Source organism: Balaenoptera musculus, chromosome 17 (genome assembly GCF_009873245.2).
Source record: "Balaenoptera musculus isolate JJ_BM4_2016_0621 chromosome 17, mBalMus1.pri.v3, whole genome shotgun sequence".
Taxonomy (NCBI): domain Eukaryota; kingdom Metazoa; phylum Chordata; class Mammalia; order Artiodactyla; family Balaenopteridae; genus Balaenoptera; species Balaenoptera musculus.
In genome coordinates, this window is record NC_045801.1 from 36946007 (window position 1) to 36963054 (window position 17048).

Below are 17048 nucleotides of genomic sequence, written 5' to 3' on the forward strand. Positions count from 1 at the left end.
TGTGGGCTGCCTCTTGTCAGACCTAGTGAGGCGCAGGAGGCCGCAGTCAAATGCACCCTGCAGACTTTATGGCCAGATGCAGATACAGATGCAAAGCTCCTGCCCGTAGTTTGTGGTTCCAGCCAGCCAGCCACTTCATGACCAAAACGATGACACCGATTTTAGGTAAAAAGGTTAACAATTCCAGGGTCCCTGGCGGTCCAGTGGTTAGGACTCTGCACTTTCACTGCCAAGGGCCGAGTGTTCAGTGCCTGGTCGGGGAACTAAGATTCTGCAAGCCGCGAGGTCCGGCCAAAAAAAAAAAAAACTAACAATTCCAGTTGCCTGGTTCTGTAAAGTCACTTTAATGTGCTCTGCCAAGAATGCAGAAAATTAGCACAGGAGGAGGCGCTTCCTTTCGCACGCACCCACTGCTCCTGCGTGCACGTGTGTGTGTGTGGAGAGGCCTGGCACCAGCCTAATGCGGTAGTTCCACGAGCCCAAGTTCTCCGCACCTGTCTGCTCAGGGAAGGGTTTTCAGTGGCAGATCATGCACCTTTGCTGACACTGGCCAGGAGACTGGGCCTGGCTGCAAGAGCAGCACAGTTGCTGGCGAGAAAGCCATGCCTGACGCCAAGCTGCATGGGCAAGTGCATGCACCCACCGCCACACGCATGCTCCTCTCTCTCTCATTCTCCACATACATATGCATTGTCTTTTAAAGATATCTTCCTGCTTTATAACTTATTTTTTTCTTTCAAATTGCTCACCAGAAAAAGTAAGTCTACTTTCTGCTTCGATATATTGGATTTATTGCCCTCAACCTCTAACTGGTTACTTTGCATTAAAGTCGATTTTATTAAATGACTGTAAAAAGATTCTGTGACCTGTATATCCTGAAATTATTAATTGATTTCCTGGCTTTATAATTTTATTATCGTAACTTATTAGTCATAGTCCAATTCAACTCTTTGTGTAAATAAGCATAAAGAAGTAAGAAAAAGGACTATTTATTTATAGATTTATCTATTTTATTTTTCACTCCTCTGTCATGTGAGGGGCTAGATTATTTTAGGGAAACCTTGGTATAATAACGCAAATTTATCGGTGATGTCTGAGTTGGCTGGTTCTCCAGGACTCACCGTAGCCAGTCTGTGACACGAGCTCAGCAGCCCCTCCAATGGGCTTCGTGAACACTCCCATGATTCCTTTCCCCACGCCGGAGATAACACCCTTAGCCTTGTGTCCTGCTGAACCATGAGCCTCTGATGTTTTCTGGAAGTTCTGCATTGGCTGATCGACTATACCAGCAATTGCACCTGAAAAACAAAAAAAGCCCCGGGTGAGGACTGATGCATAAAATCCTGAGAAAGAGAAAACCTTCAATCTGGAGCACAGTTTTGTTTGGATTGAAAATGAAACCCCACCCTCATTATAAAGCTCTTTACTATGCATTTGTTTACCATTTATCTAAGTACATTGAGGATGTGTTAGACATTATTATCTTCATCAAAACACAATGTTCAGGCTGGGTTTGGCCCAACACAGGATCTGTGAAGTTCAGTTTCGAATTTAATAAACATGCCAGACTATTCCCAAGTGACACCCACACATCCTTTTCCAGAAATCAGGCAACACAGTTTAGGGACAAGAGCTAACAATTCCTTAGGAGGAGAGTGAGCCTAATACATTTTCACTGAATCAAGAGGATGAAAAAACTGAAAAGGGCCAGCCCCTTTCCTTGTTCTCTCTTTTAGTAAGAATAAGAGCAATTATTTAATAGTAATGTAATGTTAATATGTTAATAATTATATGATAAGAGTAATTGTTGATATAGTAATTATTATTGCTATTATAGCAAATCTGTTTTGAGTGCTTACTGTGTGCTAAGAGCTTACTTGTAGGAGATCGTTAATTCCCACAACCCTAGGGAATCAGGCGTGGCTCTTACCCTCAGTTCCTAGACAAGGCCACCGCCACCGAGGCACAGGGAGGTTAAGGAGTTTTTCCCAAGGTCACACAGCTGCCCTGCGCTTGAGCCAGGATTGGAGTCCAGGGAGTCGAGTCACAGCCTCGCTCTTAACCACCAAGCTATTCACTGATCCTGTTTATAAAACAAGCTCTTTCCTTTGCCAGTCTTGGAAGAATTTCCTTTTCTCTCACTTCAGCTGAGGTTTGGCCACTTACCGTTCACTTGAGAACAGCTACAAACCCTGCGCTCACGGCACTTTGCTCTAACGGCTTTCCCGCGGGGCAGCCAGGCCATGCTCGGAGCTGGAGGGCGAATCCCTCAGCCTCTGTGGGTCTCCCCCTTGCTCCTCTTACCTTGAGGGACCAGGGATGAGTTCGACTAAAGGCCCCAACAGTCCAGATTTTTTGCCGTGTCAGAGGGAAGGGTTCCCTAACCCAGTAAGAGGTAGAAATTTCATTACAATTCTTGACAGAATTCTCTGTTTTCAGCTCAAACCTGCTAGGATTAATGAAAATGCACAGTCCCCTGGTAGAAATTGTAGTACATGTCAAATCCCATTATTCCAAATGCCACTAATTCAGTCTCCTGGGTAAAGGGAGATTTCCAGTTCTCAGTTAATGACCTGCTAATTTCAAGTAATATTCCATTGAACGAAATCCAGTAAAATGAAAGGCCAGTTCCTTTGGGTCAGTTGTAAAGCCAATGTTCTTCATGGATTCCACTCCTCTAAATTTTGACAGAGCCATTTAAGTTTATGTACTGACAGATTAAGAATGACCTGAGGCGACAGGTCTGTTTCCCAGCCTAGACCACCGCTTCCCAAACCTCTTAAAGAAATGATGAGGGAAGTGGAAGAAGCTGCTCACAGCTGGCCTGGGCCACCTTGGCTATCAGGGGTCAAGGGATGGCAGTCTCAGCACCCCCCAAGACACCCGGTGTCTTGGTGCTTGGGCCTGGAGCTCGCCTCCTGTTTTCAGTCTGAGGAATCTGATGTTCTGCTCTCCATCTATGAGGGTCAGAAGTCAGGGCAGCTGGGAAGTATTAATGGAACCGGCTGCACTGGGAGAGGCAAGAACCCTGGGGTCTTCTCTTCAAATCATTTCATAGCAGACAGTTCAAAGTGAATAGCATCAAATCAAAGAACACAGACTTTGTGATTTCACTTTCTGATTTCTTTGAAAGATCTCCATGCTTAAGAGTAGAAAAGGTGGGGTAAATAATTACAAATTCACCAATAAGTTATTGCCTGTATTTCTGGTAGAAATGTCTTCTCTGAAGGGCAGATTGCCGTTAACACTATTAAAACAGAGTTGGGGGGCAGGTGAAAATCTCCCATTTTCCTTTAATGTGTCAGGCCTGACCAGCACAGGGAGCATAGAGCAGTGATTATCCACACAAGGCTCTGACTTGGATCTGCCTAAGTGCAAACCCGTATCACAGTGAAACTCCCCTTTGATCTTCCACTTTCTCCAGCCACCGGCCACGGTGAAGGCTCTGATAGATAAACTTTGATAGATAAATTCTTCAGGCAGCCCCCAAAGTGGAAAGCCTGAACCCCGTGACAAGGTGTTAGATGCTAAGAGGTAGAGAAGGAGCTGCAGGAGCGCATGCCCTGGGCCAGTGCCAGGCCCCAGGCGGGAGGCCGGTCTGTCACACACACCGACACCTCACTGGGCTCCAGGTGCGTGAGAGACCGGCAGCCCGGCCCGCGTCTGCAGCTGAGCCTGAGAGGCAGCTCTCCCAGGGCTTCAGAGGGTCTCTCAGGCAGTGTAATCCCGCTAAATCCCACAACTGGTAAATTATTTACTGCCATACGCTCCAACTCTGCTCTGAGGCTTTAGTTAGCGGCGACTGATCCCCAAACTTGTCCGCTGGCATCAGGCCCACGGGGAGGGCAGCCACATGGAGCCGGCTGTGATGTGATGAAGTGAGGCAGGGAGGGAAGGGGCGCTTCCCCGGACCCCCCCTCGTGTGCTGGGCAGGGCAGAAGCCGGATGTGCTTCCTTTCCTCTTTTTTTTTGGTCACACTGCGCGGCATGCGGGATCTTAGTTCTCTGACCGGGGATTGAACCCGTGCACCCCTGCAGGGGAAGCATGGAGTCCTAACCACTGGACCGCCAGGGAAGTCCCAGACGTGCTTCCTTTCCTACCCTTTGCTGGAAGAGGAGGGCTTGCTCTGTGAAGCAAGGGAACTAAAAGACCCTCCCTCACCTCTTCTGTGACTTGCTCCCCAGCCTTAGGCAAAACTCACCGGGTCACTCTCTATGAATGTTCTGCCTGTGTGGCTATTTTGGTACTGCCTTATTACATGTTGTAATTTTATTCTGAACATTTTTTTTTAAATCACAATAGCGGAGGCACAGGCCTGGGCTGGGACACCGCTCCACAGCTCACGTTCCAGGGACAAACGAACCCCACAGAGTGTATTAGGCATCCCGGCTTGAGGCTTGCTTGTTTTGACCACGACAGATGAGCAAACTGAGAAGGAAGCACGTCTGTTATTCCCAAATTCCCTTCTAACTGCAAAGCAGGGTGCTGATGGCTGAGGGCAGCATCAGCCGGACTGTGTGTTAAGCGCCTTCTCGGTGCCGAGCTCTTCACTCGCTCGCTCGCGAAACCGCCCCGACTCACCTGGTGGAGGCCTACGTACGTGGTCGGGATTCCGAATGGCGTCCCGAGAGCGGCCGTCAAGACAGGTGTGGCTGCTGGGAAAGCCAGCAGCGCTTCATCCAGCTCAGGCATGGGCCAGGGAAGCGAGTTCTGACATCCTGCCTTAGGTATTCACCAGGGAGAAGTCCCACCTGGGAGGGGACGTGCCGTGCAGCTGCGACACGGAGCTCACATCCTCTCTCAGCAGGCTCCAGGGGGTAGTAGAAAGTGGGGGCATCCGGGGAACGGATCTGGTAAACGCGGGCAAGCCTGATGCCAACTCTGCAGGCTAAACAGAGTTTTTCCAGAAGCCACTGCTTTCTGAAAACGGTTGTGGATTTCCTGCAGGAGCCTCCGCAGCATCTCTCTGCAGCCCAACACCTCCTCACTATCCCGGGGCGATGGGGCTGGGCAGGACAGCTAAAGACGTCCTTTGATTTTTCAAGTGCCTCATAACGCTCCACCGTGTCCCCATGAGGGCCAAGCCGAGTCAAGAAGGCCCATCAAACCCATAAACATTTGGGGGAAATGTATTTTTCCTACCCTGGAACTGTCAATTGTTCAGTCTCCCCACATCCTGATCGTTTCCAGGCTTGGAGCCCTCCAGGGTGGGTGACATGTGGGAAGGCCCAGGTTCTTGTCCTGCCTGGAGGTTTGACCTGGGCAAGTCACTTAACCTCATTCATGCCTAGGTTTGAAGATCAAATAAGATGACCCATGTGAAAGTACTTTGACAACCCAGAAGTGTTATTTAAATATATTTTTTACTGACCAGGTCATTTATGTTTATGTCTTATAAAGGAAGAAACTGAGGAACTAGCATTTTGATTTCACCAAGCATGGCTTTCAAACTATTATATGATAATAGCTCTAACTTCAATCGGGCATTTACTGGCATTTGGCAGTTTTATACACCATTTCTGGGGATGGATTAAATGGCGACAAATCTATACTTTCCCAGGTGAGGGGACTTGGTTGGTCCTACTCTCCCCTTTCTTCCTGCCACACATCAAGGACCAGACGTTTTGAAATGACCCAGTGATTATGTGGGATACAGAGAGTTCTTGAACTCTTCCAGGAAAGGAAGCTGGTTGGGCCAACCTTAGCCTGAGAAGCACAGAAATGGACACACTGCTCCACATGTGCTGCTGGGAGTGGAGCTCTTAGGGGCCCACAGACTCCACGAGCCTACTGTAGTTTCCACAGACAGGCTAAGTGGTTCCTTGCATGGATGAGTGAGTACAAAACATGATGGCTAGAGCAAAGTTCAAAGGTTTAGGATTTTCTACCCTGGTTAATAACAGGAGCCATGCTGGAAAGGGTGACATCACAAAGGCAGAACCATGGCTCCCCACGTAACTGATTTCTACCATCAGGCACAGTTTTACACTGTGGAAAATGGGTGGTGGATGTGGGCTTCTCTGGGTGGGGAGAGAACAGATTAGTCAGGATGGGGACAGCCACGTGCCAGCCGGCTCAGGTCTCCTCTGCTGAGCGCCTCCATCCAAGAAGCGCTTGGACAGCGAGAAGGAAGCTCTCCTGCCCAGAGCAGAGGGCATGTAAAGCCACGATTCTTAGCAGAAAGAGGTCCCACAGTTCCCAAATGATGGCTTGAGGGCTCCAAGATAACCTCACTGACACTTCCTGTGGTTACAGCAACTGAACCCACTGGACTAAAACTAAAGCAGAAATGCTCCTGCCACTGCTCAGATGTCTCTCTCTGCTGGGACACTCTCTGAAACCAGGCAACTCTTATAGTTCCTTTGCTACCAGAATATAATGAAGGTGCTGTTTACCAAACATGGACCCTATGCCTGGCACACAACCGACCAGCATTACTTCCAATAACGGCAGAGTAATTTTCAGCCCCAATTTACAAAAGAGAAGCTCTGAGGTCACAGAGAAAGGGCCTGGACACCTGAGCCCGGGGTCCGCTGGCTCCCGAGGACCGGTTCCCCCCCCCCCCCTCCCCCGCCGTCTGCCCTTCCCCAGAGCAGCCACTCTGCCGGCGGGGTCGCTCCTTGACCAGCTGCTCCACCCCGGGTCCCCGTTCCCACACATCATCACAGGACCGTGCCCCACACCACCGCAGGTGAGGGCTTAAACACTTTCTAGTAACTTAACCTGAAGTTGTAACATCTTACGACTTCCTCTCGGGGCCTCAGCTGGCCCCGCTGCGAGTCGGGGGGGTTATGTACAGAACTGCAGCCTGGAGAGAGGACAAATCCTTTCAAGCTCATCTTTTCTGACCTTTGCTCTCCCTGCTTTGGGCCACTTTGATCTCTGCAAGATGCACACTCCTTCAGATGCTCGGCAGGCAGGCTGCCAAGCAATACAGTTTTAAATTCCTTTGCAAACAAATAAACAAAAGATACCCTTGAAAATCCTGCTCTGTAAAATTTCAGCTCTGAAGCTTCCTTTTCATAGATTTTCCAAAGCAACTTATTTTTCAAACATTTGTAATATTTGGAAATACCCCTAGCAATCTTCATCTCTAGCTATACCATCTGGCTGCTTGACAAATGGCAATTACTCGGAGTCAGGCAGATCTGGCATTCTTAAAAAAATAAAAGGGAAAAGTGGGCTCCTCACTGAAGTTTACATGACATTTGCACATTGCTCAAGTGCTTCCCAAACACAAGCAGGCGTTTGCAGTATCTGTGGCAGAGAGGCAGCAAGCGCTTCAGGAGGTTTGCCCGTTGCTCCCTTCAGCAAGCATGCAGCTGTGGGCTGCCGTCCTTGTGTTGACACCCCGCGCGCGGGGCCCTACGGAGTGAATGATGTCTTACGGAAGCCACGAGGACGCAGAGAGGCATCTCCCACCAGAGGCGAGGGAAGGCGGGAACGCGACCGGCGGGGAGCGCCCAGGTCCCAGGATGGCCCTGCGCAGCCGCACAAGGGCTCTGGAGAGGGTGCCGGTTCCAGAGCCCCGCTGGCCAGGGTAGGAACCAGAATGCGTGCCTTGGCCTCTCTGAGCCTCAGCATCTCTGCAGAAAGAGGGACAGTCCACAACCAGCCCGTGGGAAGTCCTGGGCCCCGGTCCCTGGCGGCCCCTTACCGAGCAGGCTGATGCCCAGCCGGGACAGGCCCTGCCGGAGCCCCTCGCCTAGGCTCTCCGGGAGCTGCCGCCGCCACTCCTCCTGCCGGTTGTAATGCTCCTCATCCAGCGAGAGCCGGTCCATGTTCCGGGCCAGGCTCGTGGCCAGGTTGGTGATGGAGGTGAGGGTACCTGAGGGCACAAGAGCACGTGGGTTGGTCTCCTGGTCACATAGACGGTGGCCCCTAGGGGAGTGGTCCCTGGAGCGCTGTGGGGGAGGGGAGAGGGAGGTGGAAGCACATCCGCCTTCTGGACTCGCCCATGGAGAGTGAGGGTGGCTTCCCCTCGGTCAGTTTGAAGAAGCAGCCTTAAGACAATGAGGTGAAGATGAACACTTGCTGACAAGGGTGATGGCACTCCTGACAGCGGGTAGAATTAGAACCTCCGTTACCAGAAAAATGCCCACGGCCTCATAGGAGGCTATCATGCACTTTCATTTGACTGTTAGGGCTTGGCTAAAATAGTTTTGAAGTCCTCACTGAGGCCCAGTTTTGAAGGTTGCAATTTGCCTGCTCTGATTTGAAAGGGTAAGGTTATGTTGCTGAATTTTAAACAGATCGTAAAGGAATGTTTCTACTTTTATCATTTGACAGTCAGGAAATAATTATTATGCCACAGAGAATATGTGTGATTTTGATATTCAGGGTGTTAGCTGAAAAACAGTGAGGACAACAAAGGGAGTAAAGCATGTGAAAGCCACGATTCTGTCTGGTTTTCCCAAGAAAGGCTATTTCTGCATCTTGCTCAAGACAGTCATAATCCCCTCTAGCAAGTCTGCATAGACCCCAGTGAGCAAAACTGAAAGACATCAACGGCCATATCCTGAAGCTAATGAATTAGTTCATCTGTTATTGGATGTCTAGTTTTCAGAAGAAATGGAAGATGTTGTTTTTGCAGCTGCATCTTAACCAGTCATCTGAAAAGAAAAAATCCACGTACACACACACAGACAAACCAAACAGATTTTCCTAAGAGAAGGAGAGAACAAGTGTAAAAAACATTCAGTGAGTCACTATGCTAAAATTACTGCCGGAGTGCAATTTAGCAAGTGTTGGTTGTCTTATTTTAAAATAAAAACAACAGAACCACAAAGATTCAAGTGTCAAGAGTGAGAAATCCACCAGTGACTCATCTGTGAGTTCCTGCAGCTTGGCTCACAGGCCTCCCGGATGACCGGGGCCCCGGGGGAGTGGTCCTGTGATTGTCCATGGAATTTGGTTTATTGCTCTTGCTGTTCTCTTGCCAGTCCCCCTCTATGGATCATGGGTTCTCATATTTCGAGCTCAAGTCTTGTTTGAGGCCTTCTAGAGACTTCTGTAACCTGCCCACTCATAACAGAGTTGCAGTACTGTTGACAGTAAAAAGCCTTTTATGGGGGAGGAGGCCTTTGCCCTGTTTCCCCTGCCTCCTGCTGAGAAGAAACGGGGACTCAGATGGCCCTTGTTAGTTCCCGAGTCACTGCCAACCTGACCAAAATATGGGCAAACAAACACACGGATGAAAGGAAAGCACGCTCTCCTTGTGGGCGGCAGTTTGGCTTCTGCGCCTGATGACCCGTCTGGGCCACAAGGTGGCACTGTTTACGTGGCGTGCTAGGGAAAAGCTGGCTCTTTCACCTCCCAATCGGCTTCCACGTCAAAATGTATCCATAGCCTTACAAAAGTTATGACAACTGTATCTACATTTAAAAAAATATGATGAGGCAACACAGTGTAGGATTTCTGATGTTTAGCAGAAGTCTTGAACACCTTTAATATTTCTGTATTTATCACATGGAATAACAGTTGAGCCAATCCTTGTTTTCCCATTGGGAGGTTTCAAATTCTGAAGTTTCTGAAACATTTTCACACACTACAGGCAAGCAGTGATCTGTTTAAAATATAAGACATTATATATGAGCTTTGTTACAAATCCAACACTTCACTGCCAGCTAACAAGCCAAACAAAGTTAGAGGCAAACTTAATTCACTGAAAACTTTTAACACGTTCTTTAAAAATAAAAAATAAGAGAGGGAAGGAATGAAAATAAGGCCTCATTACAAGGAACCCGAATAGCTACCTTTGGAAATGTGCTTCACAAATGATGTCGTCCCTCTGGAAACTCCGCTCACAAAGGCTCCCGGGCCTCGGGTCAGCCCCTCGTACGGAAGCCTGAAGAAGTCGGCGATCCCATTCCCGATGCTTCGCACCAAACTTGCCGGGCTGCCAAGGATTTCCAGGGATCCAACCACCCAGCCTGTGAGGGACCAAAGGGAAGGGGTTACTGAAATCTTAAACACAGCACTTTCAACATATGGGACAAGTGACCCATTTTCCCTGCAATTCATTTTTCATACTAGAATGGAGAATGTAATAAGCTCCTTTGGAGCAAAATATGGGAAATAACTCATTCACTGTGAATTCATAAATGGCAAACTTTCATACTTTATAAATCAAAGTGATCCTTTTGGCGGCCTCACAAATAGCTTTAATATGACTTCCCTGCCCGAGCCTCCCGTATTCCTGCTAAAAGGGACCCGTGTGCAGGGGACGATGCTCCCGCCCCCAGGAAAGGCAGTCCCTGGGGCTGCAGGTGTTCGCAGGCCGGGAAGTTACCCTTAAAACCTCCTTGGGCAGCGGAGGCACCAGGATGAGGAGGAGACGCCTGGTCAGGGGAGGAGGCCAGATGCTAAATGCGGTGTTGCAAAGGGGATGCACAGTTCTGACAAGGATGGAGCAGTTATTTTTAATCTTTCCCAATCCTACCAAGCTGAGCGCTTCCCTTTGGAGTGGAGATGGAGCCAGAGAAATGTTTCCCCTTCAAGCCCAGCTTCAGTTGTGTAAACTCTAGTGACAGGGACATGCTGATTAGGTTAGCGAGAGGGGCGTGTTCCCCGCGAATGTCCCAGGAGGGGAGCTTTGGATCTGGTTTCCTACTTGAGCTGGGGCTCGCCAGGAGCCGGCCCGCTCAGCGGCGGCCCGACTGCCGAGCGCTCGGCCCCGTGGGAACGGGGCTGTGGTGTGGAGGCTGGAGCGGCTCCCCTTCGCCTTCCTCCCCGGGTGGGGGGCTCGGGGCTCTCGCCCGGAGGACGGGAGGTGCAGGCAAGGGCCGGGGGCTCAGGAGAGGAGGATGCCGAACAGACAGCTCCCCCCGGGGACACCATGGCCTCTCCAGCCCAGGGCGGCGAGCGCTTTAACGGGGAGGCCGCGGGGACAGGACCCGTGTGGGAGCCGATCCTGCCCCCCCCCAGCAGGGTTTTGGAGGCCAGGCCTGTGACAGAGACCCCCAGTCAAGTCATCAGTCCCAGAGGGTAGGGAAGGTGCGGGTGCAAGAGCCAAGCCAGAGTCCTGAAGGGTTCCCAGGCCCAGTCCTTGTAGAGAGGAACGTTCTTAAATTTTGAGCCCACCTCTCTTCTCTGGAACATTAGAAGACAACACTAGGGTTTAGGTTAAAAGAGGGAATAACTTCCAGAAGATGCAGATTATAAATGGAAGCGCCTATGGGCGCCAGGCATTCAACTCCCTCAATTCTCACAGCAACTCTTCAAGTCCTAGTACCTGCCTCCGTGCAAATTCAGATTAGCCAAGGACTGAGACTCTCCCTGGGTTCAGGGACTGTTCCAGGCGCAGGGAACAGAGCCTGCTCCGACACGGTGTCACCCCGTCTCCACCATCTCAAGGGCAGGCAGGACAAGGAGGAAACTGCGGCTCAGAGGTTGAGTCAGTTCACAGTCTCCCCGCCGTTTAGACACGTGCGAGGGTTCCAAGCCAGGTTTAGCTGGCTCCAGAGCCCACCCTCCCTCTTCCTGGGAGCCCAGGCTGCGCTGAGTAGGCAGGGTACCGTGGAAGGCTGTGGAATAGTCTCCCTTGGAGGGCCTTCTCTGGAGGTGAAGAAACAACAAATTTCCTTTAGCTTGGCATAGTTGTAAGGTTCGCCTGGAGGCAGAAGATTGGACTAGAAACATCTTAATTCCCCTTCTCTCCTAAAGTTCCATATAGAGATAAAGAAAGGTGCGTAGCTACTGCCAAGCAAAGACCACTCACTCTACAATGGGCCCATTCAGGCCAGGGCAGCGGGGCACAGGGTGTGTGGAAAGCACCCAGCCTCACCTTCTAGTCCTCACCCCGGCTACGGGACGGTGCGGGAGACTCTCCTGGGTTAGGTTCACTGCTGATGGGAAGGCTACGTGTGGACCAGCGCTACTTCTCAGTGGCATCTGAGATGGCCAGAAAATGACCAAAGCACCTGAGGGCATTCCTTCTTTAATTATTTCCCTCCAAAAGCACATGTATCTTTTCCTTACCTGTTTCCAGACTTTTGTTGAAAACAAGTGCCTGTCTGGCTTCCCATCAAACTGAGCCTTGGAGGTAGAGGGGGACCCCAGGAAGTTACAGAGCCCACATTCTTTTCTTCAAATAGGGTCAGTTGTTACTCATTTCTAACTACTTTACTGTTAAAACCTCTACAAGTACCTCCCTAGAAATGAGGTCAGGGTATTTCAGTCATCCCAATGAGGAACCTTTTAATCAAGTCCAGTGGGTGAATACTGACCCATGTGAGATGCAGAGGCAACTTGCCCACTCCCAGGCCAGCCCTTTCCTTTCCTCTACTAGAATGCCAGTACATTCTCTTTAAGATGCTTCTACCCAGGGGTAACCTCCTACCATCTTCCCATTTCCAACTCTTTCAAAAATCACTGCTTTCCTCCAGATAATCTTCAGATTGTCTGCAGGCCTTTAGTGACAGAATTCCCAGCAGGCCTAAAAACTTGGCCCTCTGTTTCAGAATTTCTTGTCTCAGCATATAATGAGATTGGGACAACAGCTTAGAGAACTTTTAGGTGGATTACAAAAAATCCAAACAGAATGTTCTTGTGAAAGCTCATGAAAAACAAAACAAAGAGAGATCATTTTTAGCACATAGGCTGCAGGGACGTGGTTCCTTGGTGGTCACAGTTGGAGTTTCTCTGCCAGCTCATTACTCTGATGGGTGCTCCCCACACCTCAGCCTAATGTGATGACCAGACGGACGGGAAGCTTATTCCTTCCCAGGCTCCAGAGCAGAGCTCAGTAACCTACAGGCATGCTTCTCAGGTTAAAAACAAAAACTGCCTGAAAGAGTAGGTTTTTAATATACCCGTCTATTAAATTTGAAATCGTAGCTGCTTGTTTTTAAATAATATCCTAGCAAGAGGGAAATATTTTCTTCATTGTTGTACAAGCTATCAAAACAACAGTTCCCGGGCAAGGCCCTCCCCTGATCTTGCCCTTTTCAGTTGAGAGTTCTGGGTAGCGCTCTAACTCTATGAATTTCTTTATGGAGAAAATGTAATCTTAGCAGTAGGGCAACTACATGGGTCAGTCACTGCTACAATGTTACCTTATATGGGAATGCACCCACCAAGTACAACATTACCAAGGTCTCTTGTTTGTTACTTTCAGAAAGGAAGACCTCCATGCTCTTTACCAGAAGGGGCTGCAAGACCCACTCTGGTTGTTTGGTGTCGGGTGCTGGAATGCATGGGAACGCGAGGAGCCAGATTATCAGACTGAAACCACTTTAGAGTGAATTTAGGTCAAGAAGGCGTGTTCCGAAGCCAATCACCATAGGGTATCAGGAGACAACTTGGTCTCCAAAGCAACCTTCAGTGCACAGCGCTCCCCATGCAACATTTTGTACACATGTTCAAGGCACCCCCTGCGGACTCCCCCCGCCCCGGGCTCAGGCCTGTGGAGAGGCTGAGATGCCTACAGCCTTCTCTTTGCCATCTGTCTAGACAGGCAGGGCTGCGCTGGGTAGGTAGAAGGCTCTTTATGCCTCTGACGAGCACACAAATCCTCTGAATTTCTCACCTGGAGCTATTCATGGACTGTAATGAAGAAAGCTAACAACCCAGAACTGGATTTCTTTTAGGCCCAGGACCTGAGGGCCTGGGCTGGTTTTTCTGGCCACACTAGTGCCCTAGCATAGAGCCTTGTGCCTGCAAGGAGCTGAAAAGCATTTGCTAAATGGGATTAAAATTCTGTTATATAACAGCAAATATAAGAGCTACTATTGCCTGAGTGTTCATTGAGTGCCAACCAAAATTCAGGGTACTTTACATACTTTCACTTTTTCCTGTCAAAAATCTTAAAACCCATTTTATGGATGAGGACACTGAGACATGGGAGGTTCAATAACTTGCCCAAGGCCTCACAGCCGGCAGTGGCAGAGTCTGGATTCAAATCCATTACTGTCTAACTGCAAAGGCTGTGCTCTTCACCTCCCACCAAGCTGCTTCCCTATGTCTTGAAGTCAGTAAGCCCACCCCAAAGCCTTTCCTTTCTGCTCAGGCTCCGGCTCATCGTGGCCCCTTGGCTGTGTCCTCACCTGCTCTGAAGAGAGCCCCCGCGGCATAGTGCATGGCCAGGGCGTGGACGAGCTGCCTGGCCGTGGTGAAGATGGGGCCTCTTTCAAACACTGAGAAGGAGAGCGGGGTGTGGTCGGAGGCTATGTACAGCTTGAGGGAAGCGTGGATGCTGACGAGGAGATTCACCGGCTGTATCACCAGCTTCCGTAACTTCACAGGATGCACCAGGGCCCTGGCGTGCTGCCTGACCTGCACGGGCAACACCTGTTTCCCACCTGCGAAGGCCGCAGGGTGACCGGCCGGGTTGCTGCTAGGAAGGTAGGTCTCAAACAAAGTTTTGATGTAGTAGACAAATGTATCTTCCACATATAAGCGGGCAGGTTTCAGTTCAAAACTGAACTCGTTAATATCAAATAAGAAGCTCTTGCCCTCAGTTAAGGTGAGGCAGAGTTTGATGAAACAGTTTTTCTTATATTCTTCCAAATCTTTGTTGGACATAAGGAGACTCTGCATCTTGGAACACTGAATAGACTCTGTTTTCTCCCCCTGGCAGACCAAGACAGCGAAGTGGAAACTGGACTTGTTATATAGCTGGTTGTCCAACTGCAGGTCCCTACAGCAGACCTCCACACAGTAAAGGTGAAAGAGGGCGGTGGCCGTCTCTTCCCCAGGGATGTGACCAGCCACCGGGGCTATTTGGAGAAAAACGCTGTCCAGTGTAAGTCTCAGGAGCTCAGACGATACTCTGTGGTGGGTGAGGTCATCAAACACCGCCAGGCTCAACTGAGTGATGAACATTTTAAATGTCACAATCTTCTCCAGAGTTCTACGGGAGAAAGGGAAAAGAACAATGAGTCTCCTCCCCTGCTTTTCTTTTCCTCCCTCCCTTTCTTCCTTAATGTCTTAGTTTTTAATGATAGTGCCTTATTAAACACCTCCTGATGTCCCATCAGATTCTCGTAAGAAACAAATAAGAACTCAACTTTCAGTACATTGTGTCTGGACAGAGCCGGTCATACTCCAACAGTATTGGGAAATGTTCCCAAAGGGACTATTACAAGTTCTTGTCGTGTTGCTGTATCATGTTTCTCTTATCAACACCAGATTTTTTATTCTCAAATCCCTCTAGTTCTTTGTGCACTAATTCTCTGTCATGATCATCACAAAGCAGAAAGTCATAATAAAATAACCAAGATGCCTTATGCTGGAAAAGTACAGCAAGCAGAAGAAAACTCATCACGAGCCCACACCACAACAGCCCAGCTACCAGCGTGTCAGGCCATGTGCTCTGCTCCCCCCGCCACGTTTAGAGCTGAGCTGCCCATCGCGAGCCCCTCTGACGTGCGCTAAACCACTGGGCTCTCACTCCCGTCAAGGTCATCTCTCCAGAAATTCACCCCTTTTCTGTATCGTTTTTTCTTCACTACTAGCAGCTTATAAACATGCTCTTATTTCTCTTGTCTTAAAAAATCCCTCTCGTAACTCTATCTCCCCCTCTAGCTATCACTCATTTTCCTGATCCTCTTTACATAAAAACTCCAAAGCATATACACCTTGTCTGCTATTCCTCACTTTCCATTTTCTCTTAACCTTGCTCCAGGCAGGCCTTTGTCCCCACTCGTCTACCAAAGCAAGTCTCGTCAAGGCCCCCAAGGGACTTCCATGTGGCTAAATCAAATGACGGGCATTTAGTTTGTGACTCATTCACCCTACAATGGCATTTGACGGGGTCGATAACTTCCTCCTTCTGGAAAAACTTTCTTTGCATGTCTGCTCTCAGCTCTTGTACGTCTGGTCACTCAGCACCTATGGGACACCCTCCTCTTAAAGTTAAGGTGCCCAGGGTTGAGCCCTTGGTCCTCTTCTCTTCCCATCTCCACTCACTCCCCTTGGAGATCTTCATCCAGGCCTATGATTTGACGTGCATCTATATGCTGATGACTTCCAAAGTCACATATTCGGCCTAGAACTCCCTGTGAACTCTGATCTTGTATTTCTAGCTGCCCATCCACATAGTAGTGACTTACACGTCTCAAAAGACATCTCAAGTGGTCACGTCTGTAGTCAAACTCTTGATCTCACCCCCAATCCCACATACAGTCATTCTCATCTTAGTTCATGACAACCACATCCTACCAGGGGCTCAGACCAAAAATTTTGAAATCCTCCTTGATGCCTCTATTTTCAACCCTTATCCAATGCGCCAGGGAAATCCCATTGGCTTTTCCTTAAAATACGTCCCAAATCTGACCAGTTCTTACCACTTTCCCTGACAGTGTAGCCTAAGCCATCACCACCTCTAGTGTGAATAACTGTAATAGTCTCCTGACCAGTCTCCCTGCTTCCTCCTGTGCTTCTCTATAGTCTACTGCAAAAGCGCAGGGAACTATATTCAATATTCTGTGACAAACCATAATGCTAAAGACTATGAAAAAGAATATATATGTGTATAACTGAGTCACTTTGCTGAACAGAAGAAATTAACATTGTAACACTGTAACACTGTAGATCAACTATACTTCAATAAACTTAAAAAAATAAAGCTGCCAATGGTCTTCTAAAAATTTAGGTCACATCATGTAACTTCTCTGCTCAAAAAGCTCCAATGACTTGCTGGTTTCACTCAGAAGTAAAACGAAGCCCTACACGACGTGTCCCCTCCTTCTAGCCCTTCCCTCCCTGACCCCAGGCACTAGTGCCTTCCTGTTCACCCTCTACACTTGGCCTGCACTGGCCTGTTCCCTGCTCCTCCAATACGCCAGGCACACTGCTTCCGACCTTTGAACTGGCTGTGCCCTTTGTCTGGAAAGCTCACCCCAGATGACCACACATTACTAACCCCCTCGCTGCTTTCAAGTTGCTCAAATGTCAAATTCCTGGTGAGGCTTACCTACACCAGTTTTTCAAAACTACACTCTCTCTGTCCCTGTGCCCAGGTACTACTAGTCCTTCCCAAGCTCTGTTCTTATCCCTGCAGAACTCCAACTTTCTACTGAACCATAAAATTTCCTTTTTTATTATG

The 17048-nt window shown here is 49.1% G+C and overlaps 1 protein-coding gene across 1 annotated transcript in view; it reads right to left on the minus strand.

Moving 5' to 3' along the window:
- The window catches only part of VPS13B (vacuolar protein sorting 13 homolog B), a 775748-nt gene that overhangs the window by 5973 nt on the left and 752727 nt on the right, over window positions 1-17048 (minus strand). Inside the window, exons 56-59 of the mRNA XM_036830846.1 lie at window positions 14047-14852; window positions 9757-9933; window positions 7659-7829; window positions 1122-1298 (exon numbers count right to left, since the gene is read on the minus strand). Coding sequence (XP_036686741.1) covers window positions 1122-1298; window positions 7659-7829; window positions 9757-9933; window positions 14047-14852 — 1331 coding nt within the window. The remainder of the gene's footprint in view (window positions 1-1121; window positions 1299-7658; window positions 7830-9756; window positions 9934-14046; window positions 14853-17048) is intronic.